This window comes from Geospiza fortis, unplaced genomic scaffold (assembly GCF_000277835.1).
Source record: "Geospiza fortis unplaced genomic scaffold, GeoFor_1.0 scaffold8, whole genome shotgun sequence".
Lineage (NCBI taxonomy): Eukaryota > Metazoa > Chordata > Aves > Passeriformes > Thraupidae > Geospiza > Geospiza fortis.
Window position 1 is genome coordinate 167,417 of NW_005054414.1, and position 19,945 is coordinate 187,361.

At 42.4% G+C, this 19,945-nt stretch overlaps 1 protein-coding gene across 2 annotated transcripts in view; it reads right to left on the reverse strand.

The window, feature by feature from the left end:
• Positions 1-1,672: 1,672 nt before the first annotated feature.
• The window catches only part of CREB3L2 (cAMP responsive element binding protein 3 like 2), a 71,416-nt gene continuing 53,143 nt past the window's right edge, over positions 1,673-19,945 (reverse strand). For both annotated transcript variants that reach the window (XM_031061426.1, XM_031061425.1), the window contains exons 6-12: positions 19,410-19,556; positions 17,654-17,712; positions 16,480-16,548; positions 9,359-9,458; positions 8,282-8,408; positions 7,392-7,617; positions 1,673-6,583 (exon numbers count right to left, since the gene is read on the reverse strand). In XM_031061426.1, the coding sequence (XP_030917286.1) occupies positions 6,508-6,583; positions 7,392-7,617; positions 8,282-8,408; positions 9,359-9,458; positions 16,480-16,548; positions 17,654-17,712; positions 19,410-19,556 (804 nt within the window). In that variant the 3' untranslated portion in view covers positions 1,673-6,507. The remainder of the gene's footprint in view (positions 6,584-7,391; positions 7,618-8,281; positions 8,409-9,358; positions 9,459-16,479; positions 16,549-17,653; positions 17,713-19,409; positions 19,557-19,945) is intronic.

Sequence of the window (19,945 nt, forward strand, 5' to 3'; positions counted from 1 at the left end):
TCTCACAGAATCAGGCAGATGATTTAAAAAGGAAAACCAGCAGTTTCTTTCCACCCAATGGACATGTTTGCAGTGTGAACAATCAGGTGGGACTGTATCCAGATGACAGCACTTGTACAAAAATAGAAAGGTCACTGAACACAGACACAGAGTTAAATAGACATGGCAAGAGAATAGAGATATCTGCAGTCAGAAGAGGCCCCAATGAAGTTTACTGAGGAGTTTTGAGGGGGGAGTGGTGTGCTTTTGCACTGGTGTCACTGTCCCTGTCGTCTTAGACAGTTTTAAATGTTTGCACAAACCTATACTGCATCCACATGAACAGAGGGAAAGCCAAACACCAGCTTAAGTGCCCTAGGAGTGTCACAGCAGAGTGACTGCTCTGCACAGCCCAAGGCAAAGGAATTGGCCATGGATACTTCTCTTCAAGAGGGCACCACCAGGTAGTTTACCCTTGCAAGGTCTAGTGAATCTCAGGGAAACTGGGATGTACTTGCAGCACCCTCTGAGAGGAAACTGCTTCCCCTGGATTGCATCTCACTGTGCCCGAGGGCAGTTAGGGCATCAGTGCTCCCAGGGGCCACCTTTTAAGGCAATTTACACCACTTAAAAAAGAAAATAATAATAAAAAAAGCATTCAAAGCCATAATTCTGCAGGCCAAAAATGATACCAGAATATAAAATAATTAGTTTTTTGTACCAAGCCAGAACTGGTCTCTAGAAAGGCCAGACAATCTAGGCACACACACACAAAATGACACAGTGCAACAACATCCAGTCAACAATTAATCACAGGACAGTCTTCAGAGCAATTCACACAACAGTTTTACAAGTGCTCAGTGATGTGGAATGTGAACAGGTTTCAGAGAGAAATGCCTGAACTTTCTGCTGCACCAAGCCCAAAGTGCCCTGTGTGCTCAGGTAGATGCCTTTATTTAGCAACACTTACTACAAGAAGAAAACTCTGGTTTTGATGCCTTTTCATCATTCACCATGCACATGTGCACAGATGCACACACACACAAAAAATCATTCTCTCTAACTGTACAAATGAAGAAAGCAAGATGCCATTATATCAGCACCACTGAATTAAAGTCTGTTATGGTAAAGTCAGATATGAGCAGAGTTCTGTTTAACAAAATTCAATACCTGCCTCTGCTTCTCCCTCTCTCTCTTCCACTCCATTATGGACTGCTAAGGCTCAGAAAGATTTTCACCTGCTGTTTAGAGGGTAAAGTGGGATGTAACATAGAGGTCAGGTATGCATAAACAGGACTGCATAGCATTAAAGAGCAAGGGGAACAGGAGTGAACCTAAACCTAGCAGGGAACTAATGAAAGAGACTATCACTGCTGATTTAGGCTATTACTGCTGATTTATGGAACCAAGAACTAGAAGGCTTCCCTGGGATGCAAGGAGTCCCTTTACTTGCCTTTTCTTTCATCCTTTCTGTAAGACAGGTCTACAAATCTAGCTTTCCCATGTTCTGTTCTCACCTCTTTAGTTGCAGCTCTCGGAGGAAGAATCTGGAGACTGATTGTAGGGCAGACAAGAGACTACTGCTAATAAAGAATATCCAAACTCCATTCAGCATCAGATCCAAGCAGCATCACAACTGAGTTTCCTGCATGATGCACTTTTTTCTACATAGGAATTTGATTAAAATATATATATATACCTTGATAAAGCAGAAAAACACCTGACATAAAAATGAGAAAACCAAATGCCAATTTCCCTCTGAATCCTGGAGTCTCCAATGGATGCTAATCACCCAAGCAATGCAGTATTAACCAGGATCAACCTTCAACAAATTCTCTGAATGCCCAATGTCACTTTATCGGCCATGAGAAAGCTACAAGATGGATTGAATCCTTACATTTTCTTTGTAAAGACCTTACTTAACACGTACATCAGTTCATTCCCCTTTGCAACCCCCAAAGTTGTCAAACCTTAATGCTAGATAGTGCAAAGCAGCAACACATCATAGCACGACACTGTTATATAGGCTGGGACAACTTTAGTAGCTACAAAGTACTGACCTATCATTTCACCTTCAGAATACAAAATGTTCCCTTTCTAATTAGTGACTGGAGAAAGAAATATTTTAGTCACCAGGAGTATAAAAATACTCTGTATTCCTCTGTTCTGAGCTGCGTGGGTTTTGAACAATGGCCTCTTGGCATTAGCTGGAATCTAGAGCCCAAATACTCAGTGGAAATCCCTCCCAACGTAGCAATTAGCATCATTCACTCACTTGACCTACATTCTAAAAGTGTCTAGACAGAATTCACCACTGATAGCTCGGAGGGATGGGAGTGGAGAGGTGGGCTGGTTTCTTTAGCAGGGAAAAAAAAAGTTTCTAGATAAATTTTTGGTCTCTGTTAGAAGAATCAAGAACACATTAAGATACACTGTTACACAGAGAGACATGGAGGAAGAGGTCCCCTGTCAGTATGAATCAGACCTGCAGCCTCCAAGAGCAGTGTGTGAGAACCATGCTGGTTGTAACAGCTGGGATCTGGCCTAAGAACCTCAGCCTAATCCATCAGTCTGTGCTGCTGAAAAATATTGAGTGGTACAGATGAAATGAAAGAAGCGCAGCAAAGAACTATAAATAGCCTGGGGGGAAAAGAACTGAACACTATCTACACCCCAGTAACAAGGTTAGAAACGTCACGCATCCTGTGATTCAGACTTTTTAAATATATATATATATAAAATAATGCCCTATATTCCTTCATAGCTTATCTCCCTAGAAGCAAAGACCAAACAGATCTAAACATGCTCTAAAGCTACAGGCCAAAAGGGAAGTTTACTACTGTGTATAAAATTGTGCTGGTGAGCAACATAACCTTACAGCTGAGAACTCTTAAGTCTATCACTTAAGTCCTCTACTGGAAATGGAAATTATGTAAGGCCTTTGCTTACCCTGTCCATACACACACATCTGATTCCACAGCACCAAGTCACTGATCAGCAGAAAAAGCACAATGGCAGAGGGCTCAGGCCTCAAGTAATAGAGCTGAACTGACCAAAAGCACTTACTGGCACCCTCCCTGAATATGCCTCACTACTCCTATGCCCTTAACCCAGAGCACAGAAGCTGCCTCTCCACGTGGTCTGCAGTGCATCAACATTCCCACCCCTGCATGCTGAGGCTGGCAGTGCAATGGCACCTTGTCCTGCCTCTCCTGTCCCCTGCTAGGCACAGACCAGGGACACAAAGCCCCTCTGGAGATCGTGGGTCCTTGCCACACAACAGCCTGTGAGTAGGTGATGGCAGGGGATTCCTGGGCCCCTGGCAGAGAAACCTGTTCTATTTAAGGCCCCTGAAGAAAAATGATCACAAACATAGCAAAGTGAAGCAAAGCTTTTCCTTATTATAAAATAACGTGTAATACAATAAATCCCCAAGCAATGTGTGTGCTAGGTCAAGAGATTCCCTAAAAAAGAGTACCTAAAAATAACTTAAAGGAGTACACAAATTAAGATTATAGTAATAGATTATCAAATACTTACAAGAAATCAGAATGGCCATACTGGCTTGGATGGATTAGTACGGAGCCCTGACCCAGACCATGGCCAGTTTAAAATGCTCAGGATGAAAACATGATTGATTATCTTCCAACCAGATTTGAACCAGTATGCCCAAATGAAACCAAAAAAAGGGCAAAGTTTTAATGGTTGCCAGTGCAGTAGGCTTCAGAGAGGAGGAGCTATTTTGGTTGTGCAAAATCATCTATCCTTTAAGAGCTGAGAAATAATTCCACTTAGGTTTTCACACAGTGAAGTCAGCCAGCTGTATCTGAAATGGGAGGTGATCCATTTAGCTGGCAATGGGCAGGAGCTCAGGCTGCACACTGCAAACTGCAAGGCTGCTAAGTGGGGCTGTGCTTCACACCCTGGGGCCTCTTCTGCAGAACATTCAACCACTTGGTAGCCCTCAAAGGCAGCAAACCAAGGCTGCTCTGGAAAAAAAATTACCATTTAGGGAATTTTCTAAACTATGACCTTGGCCACTTATGCTGACCAGTTGGGGTCAATCCCAGCTTTCTCCTGTCACTTTGCTGACCTCAAGTGGCTGAGCAACGCAGCCATCCCTTGTGGCACCCACAAGTGATCACTGTTCATGTGAAGCTTTTAACTATTTTTTAAAAAAGCCAAATACAAAAGTTGTTAATGGATACTGGAATGATGCAGTGAACCCAGCAGGATCACCGTGAAGGGAAACAGACTTTATGCTGGAGGCTGACCCATGCCAGGATGGGAACACTTGCAAAGCAGACTACAACAGCATTTCTCCTCTCATTGTCACCTCAGGTAAAATAATAAGGCACTTGGGTAGAATAGAGCATTACCTAGAAGAGCCAATCTGCACACCAGAATGAGCCCATGGAGTCAGGCACTTGTTTCACTGTCACTGATGTGAAACACCCTCTTAAAATGGCACAGGGGGGACTGATCCACAGTCCCCTCCAATCCACCAAATCCCTTCCATTCATTTCACTGGATTTTGAGTCAGGCCTGAGAGTGGCAAATAGGATGCTGAAGGAAGAAAGTCTAAGGAGAATGAAGAACAAGAAAGGAGCTGGTGCGACAGCTGCTGTAATAAAATACAAATTCAATATTTTACAAAATAGAATAGTTGCAAGAAATATCTACTGTACATAGTAAAAAATTATTTGTAAGGCTAGGTTAGTTTTTTCCCTTATTTATCATTAGAAAAAAAAAAGAAAAAAGAACTTCAAATTACTTTTGTTTTTTTTTAATTGACTTCTTCTGGTAAACTGTTAAGTAGCTCTGCTAGCCTGCTGAATCAGGATTTTCACATTAGATCCATCCTCAATGGAGCATGAGTGCCCTTCTGTAGGAACCAGATAAAACCCTGCTCAAATTCTGGACTGAGTTCAACGATGCCCCTGCAAGGACAAAATGCAAGAAGCACAGCTCAGGCAAAGGCATGACCAGGGTACTGAGAGAGAGAGGGCACATGAAGTACACCATAGGACAAAAAGGAAGCAAAGCATGGAGAAGAGTACTGGACCAGGATCAGGCCTGAATGCTGCTCCTGGCTTTCTCAGTGAGCCTGGGCCAGTCACTTCACCTCCCCACGTGCTCATCTCATTCCTCTTTTGACAGGTCTCCTGCCCATGTAATCAGCTCCTCAGATCAGAGGCTGCCTTGGCAGACAGTTAATACAGGATCCATCACCTCTAGGCATGGGCTGGCCTATCTGTACCCAAAGCAGCTGGTCTCAGACCACATCTCTGGAAAAGCAGGTAAGAGGAAAACAAGACACCTGGCTTTATTTTAGGACAATTCAAGCTTAACGGGAGGAAATGGGCATTCAGTGATGTCTGTCTGTCCAATTTCAGGGTCTGCCCAGATCACCTGCAGGGTTAGGAAAGCTCAGTTCTCTTCATTGCAACTACCTGAGCAGAATGTTTCAAAGCTAATAAATACTATTTACAACAGTAACAGGAAGATGGCAAGGAAAGGAAAACACAAGACAATCTGAGATCAGGTCTACACGAGAATTTTCATCAACCAGCTAGAAGCCAATAAATTAAATCCATACAGTCCTCTCAGGAGGCACTTCTGGTTTAAGCCTTACATTGATTTAGTTTTTTGGGAAGGAACTGACTTAAGCTAAATAGATTAGCCTTAAGCAGACTAAAGGGCATCCATCTAAAATATTGCATAAATGTAACAAAACCTGCTTTCTAAACAGATTTAGTTAAACTAGTGTAATTCTCCCACACAGTGTGTGGTAAGACAGTGACTGATCTTTGCTTAATTTCTCAAGGGTGGAAGCAGGGAAGCCCACTAGGACTGTTTTCAATGCACAGATAAACCTACCCTGCTAAGTGATGAAGAGACTGGAGGGGAGAAGGGAAAGAGCACAGGGAGGACAATTCAGCAGCATCACCAGCCCTCTCCTGCCTGTGCTGTGAACTCAGCAGTGTCAGGGCTCTTTCTTGTCCCCTCAGCAGCAGGCTGCACACGTGCTTCTCCATCCCCCCAAAAGGCTCAAGGGCTGTAGACCAGCAGGCACACAGCTGTGGTGAGACTCTAAGCACCATCATGCTGCATCTCCTCTCTCTCTCCATTACCTTCTCCCAAGAAAACCATCACCCACATGCTCCCATTGGTTTTGCACAATTCACCCTTCTCCAGAATGTCTTTGTGCTCAGATCAGGCTGTGTGCCTGTACAGGCACACACAGTCACTGGCACACTGCTGGCATCATCTGCCATCATAATTCAGTGCTGCCCTTGCAGTGTTAGACAGGAAAGGGATAAAAGCGGAGACAGGGACTGTGTGCAACGTGAGGAAGGGAGTTACAAAGACAAGAGATCCCATCTGTAGTCACAGCCCCATCAGTCAATGCAGAAGTTGAACTCCCTCTCTTTTGTACTTTGGTTCACTGAGGATGACAAGTCAGGGGAACTTTGGTTGAAAATATGTGGGAAGGAGGGAAGTCAAGAAAAAAGGCCTTTTTTATTTTTAAGAGGTGGCATTGACTCTTCTGTCTATTTCAATTATCTTCAGTGTCTCATTTCCTTCTAGTTCTGAGTTGACTCTGTAGGGAACAAAAAAACAAAGGTTAATGCTAACAGTATTTTTTAAAGTATATATCCTGCTTGATTTGGCTAATGCTAAAGAGCCACTCAGTATTTACCAGTGAGGTATTGGTCAGTTAGCTGGGTCTGGTAACATACTGAATTATACTTAAGTAGTCATCTCTTTGGTTCTAGGCAAGCAAAGTGCAGCAGAAAGAAGCATACATATTTAAACCAGTGACACTCTTTTCAGAGGCCTGCAAAACTTACATTTATGCTAAAAAAAAAAGCAAACAAAAAAAAATCCCTTACATTTATGCTGAAAGTGAGGGAATTCAGTGTGGGAACTTAAGTAGTCAGATAATTGTACATGTCTGTCTCTTGAGACTGAGTCCTGCAAACTTTCAGCAGTAATGCTTCAGTAAAATCACTGCTGTGAGAAACTCCAGCTCTTCATGCCCTAACCTCATTGAAATTCCAGTGAATCACAACCTCACACTTCCATACAACTGCCAAAAGCTTATTCCTTTGGGAAGCACACAAGTAAGTGCTTTAAAGAAGTGGGTAGGCCCAACTAACAGGCTTACAGGGGTTAGGCTTCTGGCAGAAGTACCGAGTTTGGTAGCTGTATTACTACAATTCTGATGCAACCACTTCTCCAGAGCAACAGTGACTTTGCCTATAGGCTCTCCAGATAAAAGCCAAACTCTTCCTTCATGCTTCATGGTGCCCAGCACAGCTGAGCTGCTAGCACTAACCTGTGTCCTTCAGGCATGAACAAGAGCGACACAGAACACCTGTGTGACAAGCACCCAACCCTGCACTCACCTGTGCTGCTGCAGGCCCAGCAGCACTGATTTCTCCAGCCTTGTCTCGTTGGCTATTGTGAACTGCATGATTTCATCCTGCGGTGTCCCTGGCACAGCTTCCAGGGACAGTGCCGTGAACTTGGAGGTGTCTGTTTGTCTGTCACTGCGATCTGCGAAGGAGATCGCGCTGGATGGCTCCTCCAGCTGTTGAGGCTCTTCATAAATTAGGAGGCTCCTTGACCTCACTGCATACAAAGACAAAAGGCAAAATGAGATGAGCAACAGACAGCTCAGAGAACAACCCTGGTCATTTCAGGAAATGGAAACTGTTAGGGCAGAGCCAAAGCTGCAAAGGCCTTTCCATAGTGATTAACTGGCAATTTGAGAGCTGAAGAAAGAAACCACAGGAATGGTCTAGGTAGGAATCCAAAAGCCCTAAATTATTCAAAAAACAAGAACAAAATTAAATAATAGCTTTGATAATATATTGGTTCATTATGGTTATGTAATACTAACAGTTTCCCATTCAGTCCTTGGACTCTTTGGTGACACTGGCAAAGAAATAATTTGTGCATTTTAACAGTATGAACATCTGCTACCAAGTAGAAACCCTGCTACCTTTCACAGATCACTAACTTTAGTTCTGCAAACAGAGGCAAAAAAGTCTTTAAACAGAAGTACAAAGCAGGCTAGTGGGGAAAAGGTTTTGCTCATTTTTATGAAGTCTGCTGCCATCAGCATAGTTTGCCAAGCTATCCTTCTTAGAAAAACACAGGTATATATTAAAAAATGGCCATTTAAGGAGCAGAAATGCAAGAGGTGCTCGAGAAGGGGGCTAGGAATGGGGGTGGAAAACAAGTGCTTAAATACAACCAAGCAAAGAGCAAGACTGAAATAGCTGTCACTTACCAATGGAATCTGTGTAGGACTCTGGTGAGGAATGCTGCCTGGGCAACACCATCTTTGTAGCAGAAGGATATGGCCCATAGCTCTGAGAGAAGCTGCCAAAAACTACTGCAAAGCACAGCACCACCATCTGGCAAAGGGAGGAGGCAGGAGAGGTGAGTGCACTTGACCCACATGCGCATGTGAGAACTGATATTTGATCAAAACAAACCATGTGGGGCCATCCTCACCACTGCACACCTAGCAAAGGCACCTACACAATAACAGTTCAGTGCTTCAAAGGGCACATCTCAAGGCTGGGGTTTGTTTTCAATGTCTGCACCATTCTGACCAGCTGCCTTCTTTACTCACAAAGCTGAAATGCAGATAAAGCTGCCATGTGTGTTTTACAGGCACTGCTGAGGATTTCCAAAGCGCAGATAAAGCTGCCATGTGTGTTTTATTACAGGCACTGCTGAGGATTTCCAAAGTTATTTCTGCTGCTGGCTCCAGTCTTGCTTCCAAATGACAGTAAGGCTAGATTGGGAGAACAGCTTATGCCTTGTAAATGATTTCCATCAATTCACAGCACTTTAGGTATAAAGGGAACTTGATAGCTGAGTGTAAGGAGGGAAAGCAAATGTTTCATTCTACTAATTTTCTTATCTTGACTACTACTACTGAAATAGGACAGAGGTAGATTTACAGCCTCAGTCATATTTTGATTTGGTTGAGCAAGTTTATTTTTATTAGTATCAAAAGTATGAGCCTCAAAGGTCACCCTCATTTTCATTTTACAACCCTAGACACCATTTCCACCATATAATATTGCAGGAAATAATAAAGTGGAAGAGCATTGCTCCTTCTTTCATCACTGCAGCACCCAACCAAAGGCACAGGCCCAGTTTCCTCCAGAACTCAGTACCTTCCCACAATCATTAATCTCCATCAGTCACAACTCTCACCTCCCTCAAAATTGTTAAATCATGAAAAGGAGTTCCCTAAGCTGCAAATTTGCCATTGAGAGGCTTTGCAGAACAAGAGATGTGCCTTGAAAGAGATTCTCCTTCCCTTAGAATTCCCAGCCTTAGGGACACTCACCATGAGACAGGTCCCTGTTTGTGTGCTAGCTGCCTTACACGAGCGGGACACTTTGCCAGCAACCATGGCTTGGAGTCTCTGCAACTGCTGCAGAAGTGTTCTGGAAAGCAAAGACAACAAACAAGCATCACACACACTGACCTGGCTTGTTGGTTAAATAGATTTTTGTTTCAAATTCCACACATGGCAATAATACAGTATTTAGGATAAGGTAGAGAGAGTTAAAGTCTTCTCCTTAAAATCATGGTTTTAATTTTACAAAGTTTTTATATGTATTAGCACTGAAACGTTCCAGATTTTTTGCTTTCCCCCAGCTTATGTCCCTGAACAATTACTTCTTTAGTACTTTCATTAAGTTTTTATAAATAAAAATTGTATTTTCAGTGTTTCTATACAAAATGGCACATTAACAACTGAAACTGATCTGCATGCAAGTGACCAGTTGCATGCAGATATATAACCTGACTCTATGTTATGAATTCAGAAGGAGTTTTGCCATTATTTTTAAAGATGCAACATCAAGTTTATAACTGCTCAGTTTGTTTTCAAAACCTTCAACTTCTCTAGTCAGTTATCTAGTTGGTTATCAAAAACCCCTTTTCCCAAAATCTTGCTATTTAGTTGTTTAGAACTGGCTGACTTTTAAAGAGAAGAACTTAAAACCAGACATAGGCACAGACTTCACTTCTCACATTCATTTATTAAATAAAACACTTTAATGCTATTTGTTAAATCCTGCAGAGCTGACAAAAATTGCAGATGCTTCAAGTGGTTCCTCTGTGTCTTTCAGAGATCCCAGCCACAATGACAATTCTCTTGTGGCTGGATTCAACAGTCCCAGACCAGAAGAGCTTTCTGACTGCTTTTTGGGTTTTTTTACTTTTTCTGCTGTAGCATCAATTACTACAGTCAGAACACAAGTAATTTAAATGGGAAATGATCTCAAAGTATGATTGGTACAGGATTTTCACATAAGTCTTTTTAACAATCTATCAGGAACCCAAATGCCTGTCCTCAACACAAATATAGTATAATTTTGTATCAAGATGCTAAATTTTCTATTTGTTCCCAAGTTTACTTTTCACTTCTCCTGTAAGTTTCACAATCTACTGTGGAGGATACCCCACAGAAACTCCAGACAGTTTCGGAGGCTGTTACGTCAAAAGCTAAAGCAAGAGGCAAGGTCAGGTTGTCAGAGAAAATAGAAAGAGTATTTTAAGACCAAACTGGCTAAAAGCTAATTGTAGGACAGACCCAGAGGTGCCTTCACAGCTCAATATACACTGGTCTGCCTATTTTCATAGATTTTTTTTAATCATCAATGCTCATTGCTAATTAGGGTTTAATGAATTCAAGGACTTCAGGAATACATTCTGAAATGAGCACAAGGCATTCTCACAGCACAGATTTATCTGGGCCAGCAGATCCTTCTCAACTTGTTAAGAAAGGATATCTTGAATGCTCTTGAGAGCATGGCTTACTCTGCAACTCAGTACTTAAAAAAGAGAGCAATACGCCCAATACATTCCTTTATTCAGTAATACAGAGACCACAGGCAAATTAAGAGATACAAACAGTGTCCACCACCTAAATGAGATCATCCTAACTCCCTGCTCCCTTTGGCATCTCTCCCCAGTTCCTCCTGACATCCACTGCATGGCACAGGGTTCACCAGAGCTGTGCACATCATTTCCTGGCACAGAACACCCTGCCTGCAGTATTCCCACCACGTGCCACCAGCTGGGTTAGACAGCAATGCCCTTCCAACCCTGAACCTTCTGTACTATTTTGGAAAACTAAATCTTTCCCCCATTTCAGGCCTGACTCACTGGAGGAAGGAGCTCTACTCCTCCTCCTCCTCCTCTTCAGCTTGGGGGCTGGCAGCAGCAGCCTTGAAATGCTGATCATTCCTGCCACTTTTTGTGGAGGCGTCAGTGAGAAAACAGCTAATGGCTGGTGAGGAAATCAACAGAGAAGAGGCAATTCTCCTCAGTTGGTTCATCGCTGCCTTTTCACGCTCAATTTAAAAAACCTGTTGGGCAGAGTGGGCCCAGAGAGCTGATTACAAAACAGTCTCTTTGGAAAGTGTAATTAGACAGGTATTCTGAGGTCTTCTACAGACAGAGGAAGATTCATCCTCCACCTTATTTACCAAATACCTTCACATAAAATGTCTTTCTTCCCCCAGTCGTTTATCTGTTTGAGCAGAGCTACTGTTTCCTTCTCAACAGACAAGGACTCAGTGTTTGGAGCTGACAGGATACAGGTGCATTTGCAAACTGTGAGCAAGAACCGAGGCAAGAACAAGAAACAAGTTTGATCAGAGATGACATCAGTTTATCCTGCCACTGCCAAAATGAGACACTCCTTGGTGCATTTGTTCTCTGTTTGAATCTGGAATGGTGGAAGACTGGATTCTGAGGTCAAAAGATTTCCATGCAAAACCTTGCGACTGAACAGCTGCAAGGGTGATCTGGACCAGGAGAGGCTAAAGGAGCAGATCTCTGCTCTGCAGAAAAGGGACTTCCCTAAACTATGATGCTCCTTCTAAATACCAGTAGAAAGGCCACAAATGCTTTTAGTGGAATACACTGCCTATGGCTAAGTCCTAACAGGAGAAAATGCAATGCCAAGACAGCATGCTAAGGGGGTTTGCACCCACAGGGATTATTTTCACTGTGTCTGACACATTTCCCAGGGATATTCAATTAGAGGGTCAATTCTGTAGGAGGTGTGAGTGTGCTTTCACGCTTTTCCCTGCCAATGGAAGCACCTCATAGGAAAGCTGTAAAGTGCCTGAAGACTCCTGCACTTCCTTCCACATGCTGCCAGCAGACTCAGTCTGTCAGTGATGTCTTGGTTTTGGTGCATATTCACAAATATTCATCTTCAGAAGAGGCCTTTTCACTACCGAAGTATGGAGCAAGTCAAGCCTTCCCTTCTGCTCCCAGTGATACTTTAATTAAGGAGAGAAAACTTGCCCCTACAGAACCACCTGGGAGACTTCCTCAAGTCAGTATTTCTGTTTAAAATCCAACATTGATGCAAACAAACAAAAAAACAACCAAATGACATTTTCTAGGGGACACCAAACACTTTATCCTAATCAAAAGCTTTTAGAGGATTATTCCTATTGTGTGAGGAACAAAACCCAATTCTGACAACAAGAGAGACAAAAATATTCTGTCTTTTAATTCTACAGAGATTCCTTCTCTGCCTGTCCCATTTGTAGGAAAGGGGACAAATCCCAAAGTGAAGCTTTAACTAAAAGACCACTTAAATCCACAATCTTCCTTCATTTGAATTATAAAGAAAATCTCCAGCAATTTTCCACAAAAGATGTTTCATCATGAAAACCAATGTCCTCCTGGTCTGAAAGTAAGGAGTTACTCCAGGGCTGCCAAGCTTTGTCAACTATTGTAAGGATGGCCTGAAATTAGGCACAAGATATCTCATTGTAACTTGAACCTAGATCCTTTACTCCTTGAAAACAATTTGCTAAAATGACTTTATCAGTCTCAAATGAGAGAACACCCAATCAAATCAGTGAAGTCTGGCAGCTCTGGTGCTGATAAACCCTTGGTGGGTCAGACTGATGTACAACTTGATCTTTAGGTGACTGGGAGCTGAAGAAATTGAAGAATATCCTATTTTTATTTACAAGGCATTGTGTTTAAGGTGCTTGTTAGTGCAGATCTACACAGCTGGCTGCTGTTAGTCCATGGGATCAACTCTGGCAGCCACTTGCATTCATTGTCCATGTGTGACACTCTCAACCACACACTGGATCCTTTGTCTATCATTTCTCCAGGAAAAGAGATCATCAAGATACTTACAAATACAGACTCAACAAAAGTGAGAAGCAAAAGCACTTCTCAACACATGATACCCAGAACCAGATGTTTTAAAATTGTCTTTAAGCCCAAACAGGGTCGCAGGTAGACAACACTGGTGTCAGAGAATGTTTGCAACCCTCTGGATTTCTGGCAGTTTCTGCCTTTGGTCTCAGTGCCAGAATGTGAGTGGGTCAAGCCTTCTTGGTGACTGGGACAACTTAATTCAATAGCCAGCACCAGTTCTTCTCCCACCCTTTGCTTTCTGAGAGAGCACATGCTTAGGTGCTACTCAAACCAATGGCTCATTTGCGGCTATAAGGCAAAACAGGTAAGCATGGAATAATGGCTTCCTTAGTTTTGAGAAAACTGCCTAGGAAGGAACTTGGATGGCTTTCTTTTAAGGGATTGAGTCACACAAATTAGGAGAGGTAACATATGCTAGTGTTCTAATACTAAAGCTGACAAAAATGCTGCACTCACCCACTCAGAGTAATGAGAATTAAAAACTCTGGCATCCTGATCCCCAGCCTCCTGCCTTGTCTTCTGAGATGTGTGAATGCCAAGGGAGATGCTCCTGGATACAATTTTTTTGACCACATCCACACCTTTGACATTACATATTTTCAAACCCAGATTTTCAGGCTAAGGCTGGCTTTCAAGGAAGAATCTTCTAAATTTTTTCATGTTACTCAGAGTAACGAAGGAAAACTTCTATCAGAAAAAAAATTCTAGTGTTTCCATGGTTTGGAGCCAGATTTCGAAATGCAAGCAGGGTTTCCCTGAAGTCTTAGGTATGTATCTATGCAAATGTTTTCTATCTATAGATTAACATACTCTTAAAATCTGATTGCACATACTGAAAGGAAACTGCTGTTCAATAGTTGTATGTTTTGGAAATTGCTCTTCAGTTCCTCTCAATCCAGCTAGACTACACAAACATGATAGTGACTGACAGTAATACATGTTCATTACCTTTTAGGTAAGCAACTATAGCCCAACTTTTCAACAAGGTAAAAATCCAGCTTTGTCGACATCTACATTTGAAAGCATCACTTTAACACATAATCTTATTTTCCTGTTATCTTTCTTCCACTCTTACAGACTTTCACAATGGGAGAACAGCTTTGATGTTTGTAGATCTAATTTTAGATAATATGTGCAATAATGTCTTCATTTTTTACTGAAATGAATAAAAGTTACAGCTAAAGTCAACTAGGGCTCTGCTTTGGGCATATTAAATAAGATACAAATGTGCATAACTGTGCTAGGTACTTTGAGAAATAAAATCCTAAACATATAAAATCAGCTATCTGACACACCGAAGTGACACTAAATAATTTTGACCACCACAGCTCCAAACTTAGATTCCTGACTGTATGTAGGAGATGAAAGTTCCAGCTATAGGATGCTGTGAAGACAAGTTCTGAAACATGTGAACAGTTTCTGGATGTCATGCCAAGGCTCTGTGCAAATACCAATGAGGAAATGAGACATTTTGAATTCACTGTAGGATGTGGATAATGTACATTAAACCAGGGCCTGGAACCATTCTCTGCATGAGACAGTTGCACAATTACACAGTAAAGAGGAAAAGTGGCTTTTTGGAGTTAAGGTGAAAAACTCTATAATATGATATGTTACAAAACTGAGGTTTGATGAAAGCAGGCACTTTAACAAATTTCTCAGTACTTCACACATAAGCCTTAGCAGATTTTAGACACAGTTGATATCTAAATAGCCAAAACAGCATTGCCATGAGTTACAAGAATTTCAGTGCAGAAGGATGAACATCTGCTTCTCTGCATGAGATTACAGATCAATATCAACGCTACTGCAGAGGGAAGGAAACAATGCAACTCATCCCACATGGGGAAAGTATGAGGGATTTGGAGATCATCTCACTTACCTAAAACTTTTTAGAGCATTTAGCATGAAAGAATTAAGATAATCAAATAGTAGGTAAGATGCCAAAGGTCCTTTCTGAAAGGATGGACAACAAAGCTTGAGTGAATCCTCAACAGCTTAGAGATGAAAACAGCTCGCCAAATTTATTTTAAGTGGGGAGAACAACTCCAGGGTTGATAACATGTTGCCCCAAGGGGATAATCTACAGCTGCACCTTTTCTTAAGAGAAGTTGGCTTCAGTACCTTCTGGGACAGATTCTGGGTGAGACATCTCTACTCCACACCTACAGAATAGCTGCTGGTTCTTTTATGTCAAACCCTGGAGGATGATATAAGAGGCACAGGAATGGCTTGGCTCTCTTCAGGCAAGCAGCAGATGTCTTTATGCATGAGCAGTGTGTGGGAGACACTCTGCAGCAAGTCACAGTGCTACAGGGTCTGGCTTCATGAAATTAGAGATTGGATCCAGAGATTAGAAACAACACATGCCACTCAATTAGCAATACACTGGCTGCCAGATCAGCTCTAGGGCCATTTTCCATTTTCTTATCTTCAAAACCCAGCCTCCCCCCACACATCAGTGTCACCATCATGTTCCTTGGTAATATTCAGCCACCACTGCAAATGCCTCTTAACTGGGAAGTGTTGAGGGTGGGCTCATCTAGTTCCTACTCACTGGAATTGCCACTGAGCATAAAGCAGGATTGACACTGTGCTCTCTCAGCTAACATCGAATTAAAAGCTTAGCTTTTAATTAAAATTAAATTATTATTTCTGATTAATTAAAAGCAAAATCTTCTGCCATGTGTCCTTTGAAAAAGCCACCACTGAGCCACCCATTTTTTTCAGAAATGAAGAAGCAAGAAGATGATTTCCCCCTCCAAATGAAGGAAATTCTGGGGTGTGAGATAGTTAGAAGGGTGCACAATAATTGCAATGACATCTAGTAGTGCATAAGGAAGTAATAATGACTCTTGAGTTTCAGCACTCTTAATTCTGGAAGTGTCATGTCTCAAATTAAGGCTTTCTGGCAAAATTTCACTAAATAAAGACAATTGGGAGAACTGGACTGTAGGGTTTTTTTTTGTTTTGTATTGCTAATTACATTCCCTTGGGCAGTGGAGGAACTCAGAGAAGAGTGCTAAAAGGTTTCTCAGGCACACCACAGGCTGGGGAGGCAGTTTAAGACATGATATCAAAACCTCCATGCTTTACATCCCACTGCAGTCACAATAACTGGCCTTCCACATCTTTCTCGGACATGAACCCTAGCAGACACAGCTACTGTTCACATCTCAGTTGATCTCTTAACCTCCAGATTTTCACTTTTCATGGTGATATCCCACTACCAAGCTTTGTTTGATGATATCCATACCTTACCTGTTAGTGTTCTCCAGGACTTCAACCTTCTTACGCAGCTCACTGTTTTCATTTGAGCAGGTCTCAACTCTGGAGACAGCACAATGAGAAATAGAAAAACATCAGTTATTTATTCAAGTGATTGTAAAACAAGCCAAACTTGCTTTCACTGAGAGCTCCATGATCTTGCCTGCATTTAAAGAAACAATTAAACCAACGAACCTTAGCTCATAGCACGAAACACAAAGCAAAAGTTGCATTAGCTGTCTGGCAAATGCCATGCTTCTGAAACCAGAGACTCAAATTTCAAGTTTATAAGGGCTAATAAGCCACAAGATTAAGGACAGTGTTCAAGACTGTCCCAAGATACTACCCATTTCCAAACCACCCCTGAAATCCCCAAACTACAGGACATTGTCATACAACATGTAAGAGGTCCAAGTAAAATATGTGACTCCTAAGAAAACAAACAGAACCATCCTGAATAGCTTCAAGAAGAAAAAAGGAAAAAGAAAATATCCTTGATATCTGGTATGCATGAGGTGGAATTTCAGAAGAGTAACTCTGAGGAAGCAAGACAGAGCTATAAAGAGACAAGAAAAAAATGGAAATTACATCAAGGATATCACCAAAGATGGTACAAGAGTTTTAACAGAACCATCTGGTGAATTGCATAAGAGGAATACTAAAATATTCATCTCCTGGAAGAAAGATTAATTTGGGATATAAATCACTAACTGGGGGTTTGGCTCCTGCTTGCTAAGGGAAGTCCACGGGTCACATGCTATTTTCCTGAGTCCTGCTTATTTTCCCAGGCAGTCCTGACTCACCCACTTCCTATTTCTGTTTTCATCTGCACTAGAAGACAGAGTTTACTCACTCTGGATCCATCTTTCCCTGAACACTGCCTGTCCACCAGGCCAACACAGTCGCCTGAGGTGAAGGCCAATGCAGCTGGGTTTTGCCTAATTTAAGGCGTGAAGTGTTTGCTGGCACATTAGCCATCCGCTGCAGGCAGGCACGGTCCTGACCCCGACAAGCAGCTGCCAGGAGCAGGGCCTCTTCTCAGTCACTGCCACGAGATGGCAGCTGGCACTCTGTGCATGGAACTGTCCCAGCAGCCACAGCTGGATCCCTTCCCAGTCCCACGGCTAGTGCTATTGGCCTGCTTGAAACAGGAAGGAGGCGGGCTTACTTTTTTTCCAGACTGTCCATGTATTCTTTCTTTTTTCTTCTACTTTCCTGGGCAGAGATCTAAGGAAAAAGGATGAAAAACACCAAATATTTGCATAGGAAACAAAAGCATCAGAGACGAATTAATAAACTGGTAAAAAGCCCCAGTGTTATTGGATTCCAGCATCTGTCTTGTTCTCATTTCTATTCCTGGCAAGCAAAGCACTGACTTGATCTATTTCCACATTCTGAAGCAAGGCTCCTCCTTTCAATCACACAAAAAAAGATCATCCCCTGCTAACCTTAAAAAAGAAATCAGATTCATCTGGAGAGAATATCCCAGGACAAATACCAAAAGATGACCCCAGGATGATGTCCTGGAGAGAAAAAGCCCATGAACGTATTAGAAAGCAGCTTTGCAGACAAGGACATGGGCTCCTGATGAACAAGTCAAACAACTGTCAGCGGTGTGCCCCTGCTGGAAAAGCAGCCAGCCAAACAGGGGTCTGCATCAAGGAGATTGCAGTTAGCAGGTCCAGAGGAGTGGTTCTTCCCCCTCTGCTCAGGGGCTGCAAAACCCCAGCTGAGTACAGCAGTGCAGTCCATGGCTCAGAAACAAATCCTCTGGATGTACAGAAGCGGGCCCGGGGCAGGGCTCTGCTATAATAAGCATGCCAGAGCACATGACATTTCAGGAAAGGAAGAAAAAGATGGGCTTGTTCAGATTGAAGAAGAGAAGGCTAAGGAGGGAATCTGATTTATTGCTGTCTTCAACTATCTTGTGCAGCAAAGATGATGTCAGAGCTCTCACAGGCACACAGCAAATGACAAGAGGCATCAAATACAAGTTGCAGCAAAGGAAATTCCAATCACACATTAGGGATTCTATTTATTTGTTTTTATCACAAGAGTGTCCTAATATGGGAACATGGTACCCAGAGACACAGGGGACTCAGCAGCCTTTGCAGCAGTAAAATGTGACTGGACAAGACCCTGAGCAACCTTCTCTAAGCTGACCCTGCTTTCCAAGCCAGGGCTTTGACCAAAGGACTTCCAGATTTCTCCTCAATATAAATGACTCTGATTCTATGTAAGTGGTACATGAAATGCACAAGATCACTTCAGAAAATTTTGAAAAAACACAGTACAAGACCAAATTCCAATTTAGTGTATCCAAATTTACCCCTCTATCTGCTAAAACCAGTAGCAGAATATAGCAACCATGAAATATGTGCTAAAATCCTCCAGAACAAGTGAGCTGGCCAGGTCTGAAAAAAATTGCATTCTTCCCTATCACTAGGATCTTCCCCATGTCAGAAGGAAAAAAAAGACAAACTTGCAGGGCATTTGGCATCCTTGGTATCAACTTTACAAGTCACTGAATTCAGTGATCAAAAGACCAGTGCACTGAAATACAGAGTCATATTTTAAAATAGGAAACAGAAAAGAACACCTTCCTCACCATGCAAAGAATACAGAGCTCTTTGCCCACCATAAGGGTAGGATTGTTCTGATTTTTAAATGGAGCCAAGCCACAGCAACTTGATACCCTGCCTGCTAAATACTCCATTGTTAATGGGGTTAGGTAAATACCTACACTGAGGCACACTCACACTGACAGACAATTTGATGGATGTGTTCAGGAACAAAGAAAAGCACTTTGTTAAAAGACAACTTACAGCATTCAACAGTACATGGACCATTACTGCAGAATTCTGCAGCATTTTCTAAAATGAAGGACAAGTAGGAACCGTCCAGCAAAGCTAACTAACATTTACCTTGTTTTTGATTTTCCTGCGGATTTTCTTTAGAACCTTCTCCTCTGCTTTTGTCAGGGGCAGTTTGGTAGGGATTGGGTAGCCCTCTGCTATCAGTGTCCTCTTCTCTTCCTCTGTCAGGATGAGGGGGCCAGTGCCCTGTAATTTCTTCAAGGGTCATAGAAATGAAATAAAATAAAATAAAACACAGTTCTGTAAGTGCACACAGTCCTAGAAGAAAAAGTTGTTACAGAGGAGAGGCAGCAGGTCTCCCACTTCAGACAGGACTAAGTCTACTAGAACAGCCTCCTGCAACGGGGAATGTGTGGACCTTTCAGGTAACTTCCATTCTGAGTTCAAACCTTTGGGACAGGATTCCCTCAAAAGAGTTGTTCTTGGCCCAGCTCTGAGGCCAACAGTATAACTGCCTTTGGCTCAAACAGGGATAGAGACACATGAGAAACACTGCTGAAAATCCCTCCCTAAAGATCACCACCTGCTAATGACATGGCAAGAGGACAGATGCAGATCTACCAGAGACAGGTCAACCCAGCGGG